The sequence below is a fragment of the Onychomys torridus genome, chromosome 3 (genome assembly GCF_903995425.1).
Source record: "Onychomys torridus chromosome 3, mOncTor1.1, whole genome shotgun sequence".
Taxonomy (NCBI): domain Eukaryota; kingdom Metazoa; phylum Chordata; class Mammalia; order Rodentia; family Cricetidae; genus Onychomys; species Onychomys torridus.
Window position 1 is genome coordinate 55797963 of NC_050445.1, and position 16459 is coordinate 55814421.

The 16459-nt window shown below is 37.8% G+C and overlaps 1 protein-coding gene across 1 annotated transcript in view; it reads left to right on the top strand.

Moving 5' to 3' along the window:
* The first annotated feature begins 11010 nt into the window (after positions 1–11010).
* Positions 11011–16459, top strand: part of Vwde (von Willebrand factor D and EGF domains) — a 58846-nt gene continuing 53397 nt past the window's right edge. The window contains exons 1-2 of the mRNA XM_036182397.1: positions 11011–11080; positions 15411–15595. Coding sequence (XP_036038290.1) covers positions 11011–11080; positions 15411–15595 — 255 coding nt within the window. The remainder of the gene's footprint in view (positions 11081–15410; positions 15596–16459) is intronic.

Sequence of the window (16459 nt, forward strand, 5' to 3'; positions counted from 1 at the left end):
TAACTGCCTAGAGTAGAAACTGTCACTCAATAGACATAATTTGTGAGTCCATGAAGTAAGAGCCAGGAAGACAGGATTCCTGAGAACTAGAGGTGTTGCCTTTTGGTTTTACTGTTATAGAAGAGACAACATCTTTTCAAAGCTTTCATCTGCCTGCAGTCTATGATTAGGGCCACGTTAAACATGGCTATTACAAAGGCTGTGTGTATCCTCAACATAGCAATTTTGGCAGCCTTTTGAAGTAAAGTATATCCTTCTCTTTGATTACTTCACAGCATTGTCTCTTCCCTTTTCCAATTAAGTATCACAATGGTAAAAAGCAAAACAGATTAAGTGTCTTTCAGATTAGCTGCTCTCTGTGAGGCATGATTGACATTTAAGGGTAGTTTTGAACCAAATTCAATTTGAAAATCAGATATGGAAATTCATTACACAGAAGACAGGTAGATGATGATATAGAGGATTAAAAAGAAATCTTAAACCGACTCACTTCACGGCAGTTCTGAAAATAGACTGATTCGTTTTAACATTGCTATTATGTATTTACGTGAGTGCCTCTGTGTGTGCAAGTGTCTGTGTGCATGTTAATATCATGGCATGTAGATGAGAATCGGAGCACAGCTTTCTGAAACTGGTTCTCTCCTTTCACCATGTAGGTCCTTGGAATTCAACTCCAGTTTGGAAGCAGACACCTTAACCAGCAGAGGTATCACACTACTCCCTGACTGACATGTTTTAACAATGGGCTTTACCCCTTCTTATCTAGGTAACTCTGGTTAACTGACCTGAAATTGCTTTTATTTTTAAGATAAAGTTAATACTAGCATTTGCCTATCAAAATTGCTTAGGGGATTAGACTGAACAATACATGAGAGGTCTTACAAAACGTGGCATGTGGAACTCACTTTTGTTATTGCTAGTGTTATTATTTTTCACTGTCTTACAAATGTGTCTCTGTCAATTTAATATATATTTGTTGTATGAGAGATTTTTTCCTAGGAAGATGCAGTACACACACACACACACACACACACACACACACACACACACATACACACACATACACACACGCTACCCATAACAGACAAAAGTCACAATTACACCAAAGTCCAATTTGGTGAACTAGTGAGTCTCTATTGGGGTGACTACCAGAAATATTTCTAGGATCACTACCAGAAATAAGAGGTTACTTAACAGATATCACTCAAAAAAAAAAAAAAAAAAAAAATCAGCTCTGTCACCAGAAGGTGTCACCACCCGACATGGGGGATAGCTCAGGGAAGGTGCAACCCTGGAGCTCTTTGCACCATTAGTGGGCAGCTCAGTGGTTGGAGAAGCTCTGACTCCTCTTCAGTATGGCTGCTCAGTCTTCCCTCCCCCTGCTGCTTCTGTTTAGCTAGGGAGAGAACATAGAGAATCTTGGAAGTTTCAATTTTTCTGCAGGAGTGACATTTTTGTTTACCTCTGGGGTTTCATGAGCCTCACTCTTCCTCCTGGAGAGGAAGTTTTAATTAGGAGGAAAGTGCCATTCAACAAGACTGAGGAAAACTAAATCTCAACAAATTGTCAGGACATTTAGGGACTTCCCTCCCCTCCACATCTGTCTTTTTCTGCTAATGAAGCACCTCCAGCAAGTATCCCTGAACTTTGAAGTCTTGGTAAGGGATCCCTTCTTAGAATATGCTTCCAGGAGTTCTCACTGGCTTGTTATATCATGCCATGTTTAAGGTTGACACTGGGCATGCTACTTAAACTATCTAGAAAATGAAAATAATATATTAGTGCCTATCAATTGGATAGCATAAAATTAAAAAAAATATGAACATATATACACTTCTGTATAACATTTAATATTACTAGTGGCCAGAACTGCTTTCCCCAATGTGTTTGTCAGCTATACCTCACTATGAAAACTATCTGAAACAAGTTATTTAAAAGGTTGAATTTGCATTCTGACTTTAGGGGTTTCAATCCATGGCCATTCACTCTTGCAAGGTTGGGCTGATGGTAACACGATCAGGATGATGCAAGCAAGTGGCAGAGGGTCCTGTTCCCTTCATAGCAACCCAGAAGTGAAGAGTATGATAATTTGCTTCAGTGCAGTGGTTCTCAACCTGTGGGTAGTGACCCTTCTGGGGGTTGAAATGCCCTGTCCAGTGGGTTGCATGTCGGATATTTACATTATGATTCATAACAGTAGCAAAATTGCAGTTATGAAGTAGCAACAAAGAGAGTTTTATGTTTGGGGTGACCACAACATGAGGAACTGTGTTAAAGGATCATAGCGCTAGGAAGGTTGAGAACCCCTGTTTCAGGGTCATGAAAATGCCTTCATATTAGATGTTGGTGATTGGATAGACAGAGTAAAGGAGCAATGTCCCAACGTCTCTGAAAGGGCACTCCTCTGTAATTTAACCTCTTCTCAATGGTTCCCACCTACTAAATAAGTTTCATTATCTCCCAGTAGTGCTGTGGGCTTGGGGTTGCACTTAACACAGGTACCTTTGGAGGACATTATATGCAAGAAATCACAGCTAACCCCAAAGAACATGCTGAGATCTCCTCATGTGCAGCATCTCAAATGATTATTACAGCTAGACAGACAGATTAGATGCTCAGGCCTGGAGGTTGAAGTGGAGACTAGTTATGAACTGGCATCATATTTCTCTTCAGTGCAGAGATTCTCAGCCTATGGGTCATGACCCCTCTGGCGGGGTCAAATGACTCTTTCACAGGGGTCACATATCAGATATCTTGCATATCAGCTATTTACATTCTGATTCATAACAGTAGCAAAATTACAGTTATGAATTAGCAACAAAAATAATTTTATGGTTCTGGGGTCACCACAATATGAAGAGAACCACTGTTTGAGTCATGAAAATGTCTTCAAATTAGATGTCAGTGATTGGCTAGAACTGTAAACATGCTGATGGGCATCAAGCTATATGCTAAAAGTAGGTGAACCTACATATATACTATGTATATATAAACATTGGTATGAAATTCTAAAAAATGTTAAAAATAAAAATAGTTGAACTTTGTTATCTAAACTATGCTTCCATTAAGATATCTTCAAATGACTTCATATCTCCTGAATCTGGTATATTTCAAACTGAAGTACTGTGAGTCCAGAATAGCTGGACAAAATCCAATTTACAAACATCTTTTAGACTGTTTTGCAAACCTACCCACTTCCTGGCACAAACCATGCATTATGTTACAAGTTATAATCTGGAAGCTCAAATGCTCTGTGATTTAGAAAGAATTGAATACAGAAATCATTTCAACAAAACCAGAAGTGTCGCATAGCATCGCCACCTGCTACAACATTTCATTTACAGCTTCTGAAAGATTCTAAATACATTAAAACATAGCCATCGCCATTTCTGGCTGACACTTGGATTTCAAAGGAACTGTCTAACGTGTACTTGAGATGTCCCTGTGTTACTTCTTGGTATGGCTACTTGTTGAAAGAGTAAATTGCTCATCCTTTTCAGTTTCATTCGAAAGAACAGCCGCACTACAATCACATTTTAAAATCATATTGTTGAAGCAAATTTAATTTCTGCATTCAATATTTTTAAAGTTGCCTTTAATGTATTAACATGCTAAAATTGAACTTTTAGAAAGTAAATTCCTGGTCTTCTAGAATTTATTTGGTAATATTTATTTTTCCATATTCAAATGCTTAGATTTGATAGAAAAAGAATTCGCAGAAATTATATAGTACAATTCTCTGATCTAGTTGGTGACAAAACAATGCCCTAAAAACTATTATCAATATTTTTACCAATGTAGAAATTATGCTTCTACTTTGGGACTAGCTATTAGTCACACATTAGTGTGTTTGAGAAAGATAGCTGAAGTTATAAAATCTCAGCTGTAGTAACAACTGTCCCCCCACCACAACCCATGTGTCAGGATCCTAATCCACAATTTGTATGTTATTTCACATGCAAGTTATTTGACATGGTAAAGGGACTTTGTGGAAGACTATCTTGGCTGACTCTGATTATCCCGTTGTAACCCCAACTCTTCTTTAAAAAGGAGCTGGATAAACAGAGATTTAAGGAGCAAAGCTGAGGTGAGATGGGTAAGAAGCTGCCGCCCTTTGGCTCTCGGGGTGACTATAGGACATGGAAGTCAAGGATGTAGGGGTCTCTGCAAGCTGGAAAAGGCTACAAATCAGTTTCTCCCTCCTGAGTTTAAATTCCTGAGAAGGAATTTAGGTCTACTAGAAACAAATTCATTTTAAAATGAATTTTTTCTTTTCTGTTCCTCTTTTTCTCATTTGTTTTCCTAGCAACAGGATTTCACTCCATAGCCTAGTCTGGTCTTGAAGTCATGATGTTTTTCCTCAGAATTCTGAGTGGTGGGGCTGTCACTGGACTTTTAACACAAGGATCTGAGTTCTGTGAGTCTAGGTATGCTAGTCAAAGAGACGAGTTGTAGTGAGGGCCTAGAAAAGGGCCTTAATCAGTGAAATAAATAAATGTCTACTGTCCTAGATCTGTTCTAAAAGGACAGGCAGGAACTTTTAGATTTCATAGGAAAAGGAAACAAAGGAGATGGTTATGGTATGCACAGCTGAGGGTTGATAGTCTTGGTTAGACTAGTGTAGTGGTCTGAATAATCATAATTTCAGCTTTGTCTCTACAGGTGTGACTAATGTCACTCTTGTCGAGGAACAATGTAGTTCCCAGGGGGTGATCGCTCTAGCTCCTTGAGGCCATTGCTTCCACCATGGGGTAAGTTGTTCCGTGAGGTATACCATTGCTTTTGTGTTGTTCCAAACACTTGTCATAATGATGTTAATTGATTAGTCCTGCTGTTCGTAGAATCCAAGGTAATCACAGAAGAGACTAAACATCTTGAAAAATTAGTTCTTCTAGTTTGATCATATTCAATAAATATGTGTGTCTTAAAATAAGACGTGAAACTTATGTGTATGAAAGCATATAGAAAAATCCCAGCATCATGCAAATATAAACCAAAATAAGATAGCTAGCATCTCACACCTATTCGAATAGCTGTTATCAAAAAGACAAAGACTGATACATTTGGCATGGATGTGATGAAAATGAAACTCCTACAGTGTTGATACAGTTGTTGTGGAAAATATTATAGAGGTTTCTCCAAAAATTAAAATGAAACCATATGACTCATCAATCCACTACTGGGTATATCAAAATGAAATGAAACAAAAATTTAAGGAGAGGTCTGTAGTCCCATGGTCATTGTCATAGTATTCACAATAGCTGAGGCATGGAATTTATCCAAGTGTCTGCTGAGAGATGAATGAATAAAAGAAAACATTATGTATATGCATTATTGAACATAAACAGAAGGAAACACTGCCATTTATGTCAATGTGATTAAATCTAGATGACATGATTTAAAGTAAGATAAACCAAATACAGAAAGGGCATCATTTCATGATCTCACTTTCATGTAAATATCTAAAAAGCCGGTCTAATTGATAGAATCAGGAAGCAGAATAATGGTTACCAACCATGGTCTGAGTAACCCAAGAGCTGTTGGTCAAAGGATGTAAAGTCTCGCCTAGGTGGGCTGGGAAAGCTTAGAAAGGCTGTCAGTGTGCCCATGAACATCAATCATACTGTACAACTTGCTTGAAACTTGCTATGAGTACATCTTAAACATCCTCCCTTAAGAAAAAGGATACCCATGGAAAACAATAGCTATGTTAGGCATGCTAATAATGTAGTCACTTCATAAGGTTTATGTTTAGCAAAGCAAATATTATGTTGGGCCTGGGAGATAGAAGCAGGCAGCTTTGCCTGACCACCTGAATTAGAGACTCCTGGAAAAAGAGAATTAATTACCTTTTACAAGTTGTCCTCTGGCAGTCAAACCTGTGCTATACCATGTGCTTGCCTATCCCAAATGAATAAATGCAATAAAATTCACATTATTATATTTATTAACTCTATTTTGATTTGTGAATTGTACATCATTAAAGTTGGGAGGAGGGACAAGAAGTAGTCTGCAAAGAATGAAAGTCAACAATGTCAAACACAGAGCAACCAATTTTATACTTCTGTTTTTAAATAATTATAGTAAAACTTTGCCCTATTTTAAGTCACTAAATTTGTAACTTGTTAAACAAGCGAAACCCAACAATATTTGAAACCCTAAGAATTATTGTTCTTACTTTGAAAAATAAAATGGTACTGCTCATTTGGAGGTATTTGGATGAGTTGATATTTAAAGAAACAAAAGTACACTCAGAGCATCGATCCACTCCAGGTGAACATCATATATGTGCTTTTCTTAAAAGATCTTTGTATTAGGGGCCGTGAAAATTGTCCAGCAGTTGAGAGAGCTTGCTGCATAATCATGAAGACTCAGAATTCACTTAATTAGCCAGGCTCACCACTAATGCCAATAACGTTAGCTCTGACAGGCCTGGGCACACATGGGTGTGCTTCTTGGAAAACAAATACATATAAACTCTCTCTGTCTCTGTCTCCCTCTCTCACATACATGCATGTGCATCTATAAATATGTGTGTGTGTGTGTGTGTGTGTGTGTGTGTGTGTGTGTGTCTGTAAAATAATTTTTCTAAAGAATTCCTGATGCTAGATGGATTTTCACTACAAATGTATAAAAACTCAGTTTGCTTTAAATTCTAAAACTGACATAATTGGCCCAAGCCTAGATAATGCCCGTGGATGGTGTTTTCTGCAGTGGTTCACAGGGCTTGTAGGGGTATCCTGGACCAGTGGAGCAACAAAGGAATAGTTATTTTTAAGTTTCTTGCCAAGCCTTGTCAAGGGCTAAACATAGTGTGGAGGAGTCACGCTATGTGTGAGAAGGAACAGCAAGTACTGCCATTTTCCTCAGCAGGGAAGAACAAAAGAGGATCCAAACATAAAATTTCAGGCAAGTAAGTGAATGGCTTTAGCTTTTTCCTTTTAGAAATAAGCATTACATTGTTTCAATCTACTTGAAGCAGGAATATTATGACTGAAACATTTTATAATGCGGGTTTGAGGGCATTCTCCCAACTGCTTTTCTTCATTAATATATTTTAATAGGATAACGCTGGTCTTCTTTTTATTCATCCACATTTTTCTCATTAACTTTTAAGGAATTAACAAATAGGAACTGTTTTAAATGTGGGACAAAGACTAAGAGGACACTTAGTCTGTGAGGGAGAATTTGTTGGCCATCTCTCCTATGGTATTTCAGTTACGTTCTCTATAACTGACTTAATACCATTAGCAGTAACATAATTGCTATAATACCATTACAGTAATTTATGATCATCACAGTTTACTCTGCAAAAACCCAAACTTCGTGTCTCTGCAATTATTTTTTTGGATATTTTTTATGTGGCCTAATAACTAGTCTAGCTGACTCTCAACAGTTGACTATTCAAATATAAAACATGACAGTATTTTCCCATTCTTTCACTAGCAATATGCATGAGCAACAAAATACAAATGATACAAACTAATAATTATGTCACTTATATTTTCTTCTGACTTCAGAGAACATTTTTAGGGTAAAGCATGGCAGCAGAAGCAAAATATCTGTCTTGGGGTTTCTGTTGCTCTGAGGAGACACTTTGACCAAGGCAACTCTTATAAAGAAAAAACATTTAATTGGAGTGGTTTTCATTTTTACAGGCTAAGCCTTGACCCACAGGCAACAGAAAATGGTCTGTGTCACTGAGTTTAGGAGACCTTAAAGCCCACTGCCACAGTGACACACTTCCTCCAACAAGCCCACATCTAGTCCAACAAAGCCACACTTCCTAATAGTGCCACTCCCTATGAGCTTATGGGGACCAATTACATTCAAACCATCACAAATTCCAAACTCGCAACCAAGTCCATGGACAACATATGGGGAAATCACAGAATGAGAGAGAGGGACACTACAAGGAATTATGAAGGTGCTCTCTGTCTCTGTGTTGCTCTGATTGTTTATGTCTTCCTCTTTCTCTGACTGTGTGCCCTTCTGATCTTTGTGCGGGAGTGTGATTTACTGGTTACCACCCTTTCATGCTCTCTCTCATCTTTTGTTCTCTTTGAGCACTCACTGTGCTCCTTCTTCTCTTCACAGCCTTCACTATTTGACCACTCCCAGAGTAAACATGACGTGACATCTGATTTTGAGTACCTGTATGTTCAGCTACAATGAACCACACAAGCAGCTCTATCATTTTTTTCATTTTTGGGAAAGAGAATCTTTCATCTTTGTCCTGTCAGTATGGTGGTTAGCATGACTTTGGGAAAAAACAAGAGTGCTCTTCTTTAGTAAAACATATGGAATTCATATTATATAAATGTGATTTTTTTTACTGTGCCCTGAAGGATACAGTATACTATAATAGAGTAATAAAGAGAAACTGCATGTCTTTATATAATAAGAGATACGAGAAGGCGTAATTACCTAGGTTTTATCCATTGTTTTAATAACAGTAAATTATCGTGTTTATTCATAATAGCTACTCTGAACCAGGTGCTAGTCAAAGTGCCCCTTCCTCCTACCCCTTCACCCACACACAAGCACACATACTCTTTTAATTCTTAAACTCCATGTGGTATTATTTTCATTTTTGTTGTACAGGAAAAAAATGAAGTTAAGTGGGCATGCACATGATGTTTAATCTACAAAGACAAGAAGTGTAGTGTGTTTCAGACCTGGAATCAGAGCCCAGGTGTCCTGTATTCCCACACTCATTGTACCAATCTGCCTCTTACGTTTTCTCTCTCAGGGATAGTTAATAATTTTTACAAGTTGCGTGAGTATTGATGAGGGCATCACACTTACATTATTTTTTGTCTTTTCAACAATAAAACTATAAGAAATCAAGTTTTATACTAAGCTTTATTAATACCATGACACATGACAAAACATTTTATTGTTCCTTGGTTTCTTTCAATATACCCTTCTTTGCATGCTTGAAGTTCTAAGATTAATTTTCACTGAGGGGTGAGAAACATTTCTGAGTAATGTTTAATGCTTTGCATGTTAGCTAATTTTACTAAAGGGTAATTGGTTTTTAGTACAAGGCTATTGTAAACCCATAGACTAACAGCTGTAAATCTTTCCCTGAGCGGAAATAAAGATCTACTGTACTGTACACTGTATGTTTGCTGGAAATGGTACAAGTGGTATTTTTCTTTGAGAAAATATAAGAAATTTTTTTTACAGATATGTCTAATTTAATTCACAGAGCACTGGCTATAATTTGATCCTAGTTTTATTTATTATATTATCTCTGAAGATTAACAGAAAGATGATTGATGATTTGTTTTTCTTTCTCAATTTTATTTGTAAACTGAAACAACAAAAAAAATCACAAGTTCAGAAATCTCTGAGTTTTTTTCTGCCTATATTAAAACTTACCATGCAAATCATAAGAGACTAACTAATAGGTTAGGTTTTGTTTTATTTTGTATGATTAGGTTCCTATTTGCCATAGAAAAAGAACCAATAAGCAAGTTTTGTGTGCAAGAGAGAACTTATTTCCAAAATGGGTTAATGCTTTCAATTATGAGGAATGGTTTAAACTTTTAGAGACAGTTTTTCTTTCAAATTGATTTTTTTTTAAAAAAAAAAAAAGGTGTATAGCATTTAAAACAGAGCTTCTTAATGTTTGTGACATCTTTTGTCTTCATCATCTAATACCACCTTGACTATACAGTTCTTTAGGGAGAATACGATCTGAACCCGGTGTCCAGCAGATCCCTCCAGGACACCCTTTGTTAACCAATGTTTCTTTTTTCCTTGGGTAAAGGCCTGTTAGGGTAAAATCTTAGGTGATGGGGCAGAAGACTCTGGGTCTCAGCCTTCCGGACAAGATCTCTAAAGAGTAAGGATTTATTTAAAACACACACTGAAGGATCTGCTTTCTTTACAGAGTCAACTACACTTCTGAAAACTCAAAGGGTGGGAAACCATTCTCAAGGCAATGAGGAAGGTTATGTGGTTATTTGCTGAAAAATCCTGGACCAGCACTGTACAACTGAGTCACCTCTAGGATTCATCAGTCCCTCAACTCACAAATTGCTGGCACTGAACTCTCACCAAATTGCTTTCTCTCCTCCTGCCTCCACTACTCATCAGTGAGTCCTAAGACGACAAGGAAAAGGGCATCTTCTGGGAAAGAAGTTCTCCCGAGACTGCGAGAAGATTCAGAATGCATGTACAAGGTAGGAGGAGATAGTTCTGGTAGTAAAATGCTTCCCCTGCACTAAGAACTTTATTTCAATATCCAGAACTCACTCAAGAAAGCCTTCTTGTAATCATAGCACTGGTCAGGATGCCTGGACCTCGATGGCCACGCTAGCCTGTTTGGTGTGCTCTAGGCTAACGAGAGACTATCTTAAAATCAGGTGGACAGCTCCTGAGGAACACCACCTTAGGTTGATATCTGGTCGCCACACAAAAAGTTTATAACCAGATGGTGATGTCTCTTTCCTGTAATCTCAGACCTCAAGAGGCCAAAGTAGGAGAATTGTTAGTTCAAAGGCAACCTAAGCTAAGCCGTGGCACCCTGCGGCCAAAGAACAACAACAACAACAACAAAAACAACAACAACAACAAAATTCATTCCAGACCCAGCAGAACAGTATACATTTCTTGGAGAGTGCACATTGGAGGAGTTTCTCAGCATATATTAGGACTGCAAAACCCTACGTGTCAGAGCTACATCCCAGAGATCCTAGCTGGCTGTGGTAATGCAGGTGACATCCTAGATGAGGGACATCAATAGCCTGCTAGATGCTCCAGGTCCCCAGGCACATTTTGGGCGTGGTTTTCTGAGAGGAGGGTAGCCAGAGTTGGGAGGAGGAGTCTGAGGCTGGCGCAAGGGACCAGAAGTCTCCCATAGAGGGACACTGCACTGCAGACAGAGGACTGCAGCAGCAGCAGCAGCAACAACAGCGGGAACAGACTTTGAGAAAGTCCTGAGAGTGGAGGGCTGAGGCCAGGTTCTTTCCATCTGTGAGCCGCTCTGGGACGCACGTGATGCCGGGCGGAGCTTGGGCAAGGCTGCTGACAGCGCTGTTGCTCCTGGTCCTGGGAGAAGGCCAGCAAGGTAGGTAGCTGGAGAGGGCAGCACAGAGGCTGCCTGGACCTGGGCATGAGGACCGACTTTTCTACTGACTCAGCGGCGTGCCGCTGACCTGGCACCATCTCGGTGCCTTTCTCAGATAACTGCTCCTTGCATTTACTTTTACCCTCAGGCTACCGGAGCCTCCTCTTCCTGAAACCGCTTGGTCCTGCCCCTCCCTCCCCCGTACCTCAGCTAATCTTCTGATATTTAAATTGCGTATAATTTGCTGCAAGAACCTATGCCGAATCTGCCGGCTACTGTACAGGAAAGTGATCCGAATTAGTTAGAAACTAATGATCTCCACTCCCAGGCCACCTCTGGAAACAATTGGTAAAAGTTGCCTCTCCACATACACCACTGGGCTAGTTTTGTGTATGCTAGCTTTCCCATCATCTGGAAGTTAGTTTTCTGCTGTGCAAGTGAACTTGATGGAGTACCCTCTTCCACTTCATCAAACCATGACAGAAAAGTGTACAGTAGATTGACATTAATGACACAAAATAGAGCCACATCTCTTAGTCTTTCTGAGCTTCTATGTGCTCCTATTGGTAAGAGTATTAAGCAAAAGGTCACTTGGTCTTGTATGTTACTTATTCTGTTAGAGAAGTAAATGACGCATACAGCTATCCGCAGCTTGAAGGAAAGCCACGTGCGACATCTCTAAAGGTTGAAGAAAAAAAAAATGTGCTTGCATCATTATGTCAATCTTGAGCAGTTTTATTAATATAAATTTGGTCTGAAAGAACAGGGGTGAGAGAGAAGCAGGCATCTCCCCATGTGAATTTCTTTTTAAAAAGATCATCAACACTCACATATTTCTTGAAATGCGTTTCTTAACCATGTGTCATTCATCTGTGACTTCTTAAGTTTGCTTGAATTTAGCAGGTGCTCCGAAAAGACTTTTCTTAAATTAACATGATAGTTGTACATATTCATAGGCACAGAGCCCTGTGATTGGATGCAGGTATCCAGTCATTACCATCTCTGTCTTCTTACAGCTGTTTAATCATTGTTCCTGAGAATCTTTGAATTCTTCTCTTTCTAGTTCTTTATAAAGCATATGACACATTTGCATGAATTATAGTCATCTTATTGTGCTGTAGATCATTATAGCCTACGCCTTGTAGGTATTTGCAGGCTCATTATTCGGTCGACTTTTCTTTCTCCTCTTACCCTTCCTAACCCATAGAACAAATGCTATAAAGAACTTTAAAAACTCATGTATAAGAAGTACTAAATATGCAGCCATTATGCTTCCAGAAAAGGCCTGTGAACATATTTAGTAACATATTCAAATATTTAGAATGATGCCTCTAAGTTTACTGTAAATCACGTTTAATAGCTCTGTTAGGATGTTTCATAGACCATGCATATCACTCACCTCAAATACACTATGGTATTACATACACATATCCTCAGATATGTGCAGTCAAGTTTAGAATCAAAACCAAAATTGTGCCCTTTGAAATCAAAGCTATTATCTCCATTTGCCTTTCTGTCTCCCCAGTCATGGGTAGTCACGATTCTGCTTTCTGTTTTAGGTATTTGTCTAATCTGTGTATTTTACATAAACAGGATCATATTAAACCTATCATTTTCACATAATATAGTGTTTTAAAGATCTACCATGATACAGTATGGCTCAGAACTTCATTTGTTGTAAGTTTGGAGAACATTCCACTGTGAGGAGACAGTCCATTTTGTGTGATCATTTTTCTGTTGATGGATTAGTGTTGATTCTGTCTTTCTGCTCTGATAGATAAGGCTGCTATGAGCATCTCTGTGCAAGTGTTTTATGAACACATGTTTTTATTTTTACCAAAAGGAGATTTGCAGGGTCAGGAGTTAGCTATGATTAACCAGGTCTAGAATAGCCAGTGTCTCCCCAAAGTGGTTGCACTGCTTTATATTCCTAAAGCATATGAAGGTTTCAGTTTATTCACATACCTGCTAACACTTGGCATTACCTGACAGTTTGATTTTAGTCAACCTAGTAGATGTCAGTTGGTCTATTTTTATCGTGGCTTGATGTGCATTTTCCTGATGATTAATGGTTTCAAGTCCTATTCATTTGTATATTGACATTTTCCATATGTTTTTTGGGAAGAGCCCTACTTAGATCTTTTCCCCTAAATAAATAAAATAAAATGAGGTCTTGGCCTTTTTGTTGACTTGTATGAGTTCTTTGTGTATTTTGCACTCAAATCTCTTACCACTTATATAATACGCAATAATTTTTTCCCATTAGGTACAGTGGATTGTCTTTTGTTTTCTGTATGCTTATCAGTACACAAGCAATTTTTGCTTTTCTGGAGGGGGAGAGACAAAGTCTTACTGTATAGCACATGCTTGCCTAAAACTTTTCCTCCTTTCCTCCTCATCTTAAGCATGTTGGGGTTACAGCTGCACACCATCATATGGCATGTACCACCACGTGGAGTTCAAATCTTGAATTTTTAATGGTTTGATTTCAATTTAGTGTCTTAATATCTTTCTCCACTAACTCTCTGCTTTAGATAACCATGATATTTTCTATTTTATAAGCCAGAAAACAATCTACAGTAAGTAACAAATATATGGAAAGCCCATTTGCATATTCTGCCACTTTGTACCTATCATTTATTACCTGGCACATTCTGTCAAAGTATTTGAAATCCAAGTATTGAAGATCTTATTATAAGCTGCTTAGTTGACATAAATCACATCAGAAAGCAGATGAACAAACAGGTGTGTAAATTTATAGGAGCTTCTGTTTTCAGGGAAATACTCTGATGCTTTTCTAGAGGGTGTGTCAAGTCAGGACACTCATGATCATGAAAGATTTGTAAAGCTATTTGTTCAGTACTTGACCAAGATAAGTTTGTCCTTATGTGAGAGCCTAGACATCATCACAATGCTTGCTTAACTGTGAGATATATTCTAGAGTCAAGGGTACACTAAGACTTTAAGAGGGGGAACTTTTACCTTACTAATATTTTTTAAATGTTCTATTCAACATTCTGTAGGAAACAAGTACATTTTTAGGAAAGAAATTATAAAATGACTTAAAAAATTCTATTTGCTAAGAATTTTGTCAATAAAATAAAATATAGTGAAATAAAATTCTCACTTAAGTATTATATATACCCTTCCAAAATTGGTAATGTCACACAGTAATGTCCCCTATAATTATTCCTTATGCTGCTTTGGATTAGGGAATATTATTTAAAAAAGTACAAGAAGAAATGTAAGGACTATAAAGATACTGAAGTAGAAATAATACATAGAGTCAAAATAGATTTATGTGTTGGGGAAATTGTTAAGTGGTTAGAACACTTGCTTTGTCAGAGTGAAGATCTGAGTTCAGATGCCCAGGACCCATGTAAATACCATAAAGCATGCCTGCACACACATGCAAACATACATCAATGTATCACATACCCATGCACATGAGAAAGAAATTAACTTACTGAGTTTTCCCTAAAGAAAATTATTTCGAAACAAAAATATTTCAGTGATTCATGTAAATCCCATCACTATTACCCTTTGATATCAGGTCTTTAAATTTTATTCATGTGCAGTGTTCTTACATTGAAAGATATTAGAATTCTTTTAAAATTAAATGAAATAATGATATATACACATAATAAAATATTTATCATTAATATTTATGATAATTATCAACATAATTGGAAATACAGAAGTAAAATTCTTTCTAGAAAATGCACATCTATGGAGGAGTGAGACCCTTGCAGTGATTCTAAAATCTTGTAGTAAATATAGGAAACTTAGATAGCAGACACTTCACAATTACAAAGATAAGAATGTCATTAAAAAATTAGTTGAGCATATTGCATTCTGCATCCAGCAGAGGTAGGATTTTAGTACCTGATTTGGGGAAAATTTGTTCAAAGAGGGCTAGTAATGACATTGAAATCTAGAGGACTTGACCCAAGAGGAATCCTTTCAGTATTGGTGACTTGTAGTCACAATGAACACATTTTAACTCAAGAGCACCCTGTTGCTCTCTCTGCTCAAGTTAAATGAAAATAAAAATCCCGATGCTTTAGTGTCTCAAGCTCACTCTATGGCAGGTCTTCAGTTGTTCCTTGCATCTCTAGAAAGTGCAAGCTAAATCATCGTTGACTTGCTAGGAGTCCTTGGTATTTTGATGGCCTGTGTGTGTGTGTGTGTGTGTGTGTGTGTGTGTGTGTGTGTGTGTGTAATAGTGACTTTATTTACTTTCTTTAGGAAAGAGAATCAACTTTTAATTGAAGACAGCTATGCTGATGAATAAAACATATGGCATGAAAATTCTCATCTTTCTGTCTAGCTCCTGAGTGCTCTCCTGGGGGCCACCAGCTTCTTCAGAGTCCTTACAGAAGTGTCCACTTTGACTCAGTGTACCTCCAGCAGTCAGCTGCTCAAGAACTGATCTGTGACCATTCTCTCATCCCTGGATGGTACCGATTTCTCATCTTTGATAGACCTGCTGAGATGCCAACCGAATGTATTGAGGTACGTTTTTCCATTACTGAAGTGTTATCTTCATTTTTAGTACATTGACTTAATTTGAAATATTCCTATAATATCTAGTTCATGGTAATGGCTATGATAGTAATGTTATGCTCCATTTAGTCCACAAGTGTTTTGAAGCATAATGTCTTATAATTTCCATAGCTGTGGAACACAATGTAATAGAAATCATTATCTACTAAATTATGTGCAACACATATATTCCTATGCATAAGTCTTCTGGTTACCCCATTAGCAGGCCAAAGAGTCAAATTTGAACATACATCCAGGTATATAACTTCAAGAAAGCTGCTTTAAGGAATGCTGTTGAATTGTTGCTTCAAAGCTTTTCAGTTTCTACCTGTCATTTCCTTTCTTAACTATGGACTGACAGCTCAAAACCTACAAATCTATCACCGTCTATTCCATAACTGAAAAACCCACACTGTCAGTGAAAGTTCAGTGTTTTTCAATGCAGCACATGTGACTTGGACACGCACACACCACATGCGAGCAAGCTAGTGTGCGTGTGTGTGTGTGTGTGTGTGTGTACAGAAGCCAGAAGTTGATATTAGATGCCTTCTTCAATTGTTGTTTTCCACTTAGCTTTTGAAACAGGATTTCTCACTGAATCATGACCTCCCCAATGAGGATAGACTGACTGGTCAGAAAGCCCCAAAGATCATTCTGTCTCTGCCTCCTCAGTACTGTGATCTACAAGCATGTTATTTGTGACCAGTTAGTGTTTCAGTCAGCCCCAGTTATTGCTATCATAATCTTGTCCCCATAATCTACAGAATAAGACTAAGTCTAAATATTGTAAAAAAAAAAAATAAAAATCCACGACTTTGGAATCTCTGTTTGTGA